General features: G+C 40.6%; 1 protein-coding gene across 1 annotated transcript in view; it reads left to right on the forward strand.

Annotated features, from left to right (window-relative positions):
- The window catches only part of Rrn3 (RRN3 homolog, RNA polymerase I transcription factor), a 34,501-nt gene that overhangs the window by 2,872 nt on the left and 27,155 nt on the right, over positions 1 to 4,474 (forward strand). Inside the window, exon 3 of the mRNA XM_031363104.1 lies at positions 1,098 to 1,154. Coding sequence (XP_031218964.1) covers positions 1,098 to 1,154 — 57 coding nt within the window. The remainder of the gene's footprint in view (positions 1 to 1,097; positions 1,155 to 4,474) is intronic.

Below are 4,474 nucleotides of genomic sequence, written 5' to 3' on the forward strand. Positions count from 1 at the left end.
AACTTTTTTTTTTTTTTTTTTTTGACACAGTCTTGCTATCTATCTAACTTCAATCTTCTTGCCTCAAGTCTGGAATTATACACATAGTCCAATTAAGTAGCTTTATATCCTTTTGAGATGAGGGTCTTACTGTATTGTTCTGGCTGGCCCAGAACTGCTTTGTGGACTGCTGGCCTTGAATTTACAAAGATCCAGCTGCCTTTGCCTTCTGACTGTACATCCCCATGCCTGGCTTCACTAAATCATATCCCACCATCCCCTTTCTTTCTCTTCCTCAAGACAAGGTTTCTCTGTATAGTCCTGGCTGTCCTTGGATTCACTCTTTAGGCCAGGGTGGCCTGTAACTCAGAGACCTGCTCGCCTCTGGCTCCTGAGTCTGGGATTAAAGGTGGTGCACACCACTGCCTGGCACCATTTCATCTTTTAATGGAGCTACCTAAGGCACCATTTCCTCTTTTAATGGAGCTACCTAAGCTTTACTGTAGAAGAATAAGTTAGAGATCTTTGGTTTTGTGTTGGTTAAGTGGTTCTTCTAGATCTCATCACTATAGATGAAGTGTAGATGATTATGTCTTATCATTCCCACCTATAGCAATACATTTAAATAGATGCTCTCTAAATTCTTGGTGATATATATCATTGCAGTGCTTTTTATTCATACTTTTAGAATTCTCATTAGTATCTGCTGTAGTATTCAAGTGTCTGTTTATTTCTCCCTTATCCTAGATCTCTGATTCTACTAACACAAGTTCCTTGTGTCTTTGGTTGTTTTTCTTTGCTAGGATTGAACCTAGGATAAGCCCTCCACCACTAAGCTGTAGCTGCAGGCATTGTGTTTTTTACTTTTTATATTTGAGATAAGGTTGTGTAGATGGGTGGCCTTGGACTTGCTTTCTGAATAGCTAGGATTATGGACATAAAAGACAGCCAGGCCTGCCTTAAATACAAATTCTTAAAAGGTTTACGGTCCTGGCTATTATTGTGAGAGATGTGTTTCTTTTGCAATTCCATGAGATATCAAGGCATAATAAAAATTCTATTGATACTTAAAGGAAACCATAGTAATTGTACTTTAATTTTCTCTTTTCTTTGTTTAGGGTGAAACAAATGACTTAGAGTTGTTGAAGAACCAGCTGTCTGATCCTGATATAAAGGTGATTTTAAAAAGTATTTTACTATATCACTTTTAATTATTTTTGCATATGTTTGCATACCCGTGCATGCTATAGCAAGGGGGAAGGCCAGAACACCTTGTGGGAGTTGGCTCTGTCCTTCTACCGTGTGTGTCTCTAGGGTTGACTCCAGGCTGTCATATTTGTACCAATGGTCCTAGTTTGTCCTCCAGAACTGCTTTCTATGATCCTATCTTATTTAACTCAGTGGTTATCAACCAAGAGTAGTCTGAAGTGACATCTGTTGGGCACTTCCTGACAACTGGACCCACCTTTGGTTGTCAGAAGTAGGGAAAGAACTGGTATGTAGTGGTTGGATGACTCTGCTTCCCCCGCCCCTGCTGCCCTTATGGTGGCTAGAGAGACAGCAGCAGTGGGTGGTGTTCCCTCGGAAGACCTAGGTTCTGTTCCCAGCCCCACATGGCAGCTAACAACCCTCTGGAACTTTTTTCAGGGGATAGGAAACCTTTTTCTGGTCTCTCCTGTATGTACATGATGCATATACGGTCATGCTGACAGAACTCTTATACCCATAAAATCAAAATAAAATTTAAAAAGGCATCTTTAAAAAAAAAAGGGATGAGGGAAAACCAAGAAGACTCAATGAGTTGATATCCAGGGTATCTTAGAGCAGCCTCCAGCCTGAGAGGTAAGGACTTGGTCATGATTAGCTATGATAACCAAGAAGATTCAGTGAGTTGATATCCAGGGTGTCTTAGAGCAGCCTCCAGCCTGAGGTAAGGACTTGGTCATGATTAGCTATGATGTTGCTCCTGTTCACAGTCTGCACACCCCCATTCCTCCTGACTTCCCCCCCCACCCCCCCCAGACAGGGTTTCTCTGTATATCCCTGGCTGTCCTGGAACTCACTCTGTAGACCAGGCTGGCCTCGAACTCAGAAATCCGCCTCCCTCTGCCTCCCAAGTGCTAGGATTAAAGGTGTGCACCACCACTGCCCGGCTCCTCCTGACTTTTAAGGCAGTTTATTACTACTCTTTTTACTAGACAAAAGTTACCAGTGCCTGTCTCAAAAAACCAAAAAAAAAAAAAAAAAAAAAAAGTTACCAGTGATTATATTTTTACCCCTCGTAATTTTTCATTTCCTTCTTTTTTGAGAGACAGGTCTGTACATATCCCTGGCTGCTCTGGAACTTGCTATGTAGACTAGGCCAGCCCAGATGAGAGAGATCCTTCTGCCTCTGCATAGTGAGTTCTGAGATTAAAGATGTATGCCACCACGCCTGGCCTTTCCCACTAATCCCTCACATGCTCATTTCGGTGTGTATTTGCTAGCCTTATACAGTTGACACTGTTGCTTATGCACTTACAAATGCTTCATTGTCTTGTGATCTGTCTTTTCACTACTTATCTATTTACTTTATTCATAGGTTGTTTATTGTATGCATTATCTTTTGATAGGTTCTTAACTTTGGTATTGAGTGAATGAATGAATGAATGAATGAATTAATTAATTAATTTTGGTTTTTAATTCACAGCCACCACTGCCCGGCTGTGAATTATTTTTTTAAGATTTATTTTCTTTTATATATGTATGAGTGTTTTGCCTGTATGTATGTGTGTTAACTATGTGTGTGCATACTGGTGGTCGTGGAGCCAAATGTTAGCAGCTCTGTGGATTCAGTTTCCAACAGGCCCTCTGGAAGAACAACAAGAGCTCTTGACCACTGAGCTGCCTTTCCAGCCCTGAATTTTTTTTTTTGGTTTTTTTTTTTGTTTTGTTTTGTTTTGTTTTGTTTTTCGAGACAGGGTATCTCTGTATATCCCTGGCTGTCTTGGAACTCACTCTGTAGACCAGGCTGGCCTCAAACTCAAGAAATCCGCCTGCCTCTGCCTCCTAAGCGCTGGCATTAAAGCCTCCACTGCCCGGCCAGCCCTGAATTTTTAAAACCTTTTTTAAAGCTATGAATTTTTTTTAAGCTTGATTCTTTTATTTTACTCAATAGTTGTGTAGGCTTTGAAATCTACCTCTAACTTGGTAACTCCTGAATACACGTGCTGTAGCTCCTGTGGCCCAAGAGATTGCCTCTACCAGAATTGTTAATGTCCTCCAATGTGGCGAGTCAGACACATCTCTTCCCCAGATCCTCTTCTATGTAGCCTTCTGTATGCTAAACTGGTTTATTGATTAAAACCAGTTCTTGAGTTAGGAACATGGCAGTCTTTCTGGACTTTCTCACCTATAGCAATTGTTCATCCATGTTGGGGCAAAAAAAAAAAATCTTTCCTATGTGGCTTTGTCGGTACTCTCAAGTCTGAGTTCTTCTAATAGCTTTATTCTTTAGATCCTGCCATGCTTTGTCTTCCTCCTTGTAGATTTATTCTGAACAGTGAAGCCTGACTCATCTCTCTATGGGTCATGCCTAAGCATGTCATTCCCTTACTTAAAACCTTCTTATCTGTAAAAGAATGAAGTTTAACCTTTGGCACAGGTGATAAACACTTTTTTCCTGTGATTAATCTTAAGAGATACTTCATTTTTTAAATTTACCATTGTTCACCTGTATGTCTTTGAACGTCTTGTCTTTGTGGCTGAGGTCTTCGTTAACATTTTTTTTTTTGAACATTGGCTCTGACAGCATTGCTTCCTTCCCCAGTGTGAGCTCTTACACTTGTACTCCAGTGCCCTCATGTAAAATGGAGATCAGTAGTAATACCTACTTTGTGAATACTTATAAGGAGAACAGGAGTTAACATAGATAAAATCTTGCAATACTGCCTGGGTCACAGTTCATGTTGTATCTGTTTATTGCTGCTATTATAATCTACAAATTGTTTTATCTCAGATCTTAGTGAGATGTCAGCTGCTTTGAGCTTTCTCTGGTTTTCTTAAGCATATAGTCTTTGGTCCATTGTGTCTATTTCCCAGACCTCAGCATATCTTTCTGATTCCATTCCTGGCATGCATGGCCTCTGCCCTGCGTGGCACTTCTTTGCTCACCGGAGTGCTTGTTGACTAGTTCACTGTGTGCTAGAGCTGAAAGAATTACTTTGTGTTCTGAAAATGTGCTTTCTCTGTGTCAGAAATGTTCCCCACAAATATATTACCCTTTAAGAGCTGAAGTATTAAGGCTTTTTCTGTTCCTTTCCTTCTTTCTTGGGTCCAAAGGGCCAGTGTCTTTGCTACGCTGTGGTGTCTTTGTTGCATTGTAGTGTTGCACTGCGGTTTCTATGTGTTGCACTGTAGTTTCTGTGAGCAGATTCTCTTCACTTTTACTCAGTGCTGAGAATACATCTCAGAGCTTGAACTGATCCCTCAGCACATCTTTTTTTTTTTTTTTTAA

The sequence above is a fragment of the Mastomys coucha genome, unplaced genomic scaffold (genome assembly GCF_008632895.1).
Source record: "Mastomys coucha isolate ucsf_1 unplaced genomic scaffold, UCSF_Mcou_1 pScaffold12, whole genome shotgun sequence".
Taxonomy (NCBI): Eukaryota; Metazoa; Chordata; class Mammalia; order Rodentia; family Muridae; genus Mastomys; species Mastomys coucha.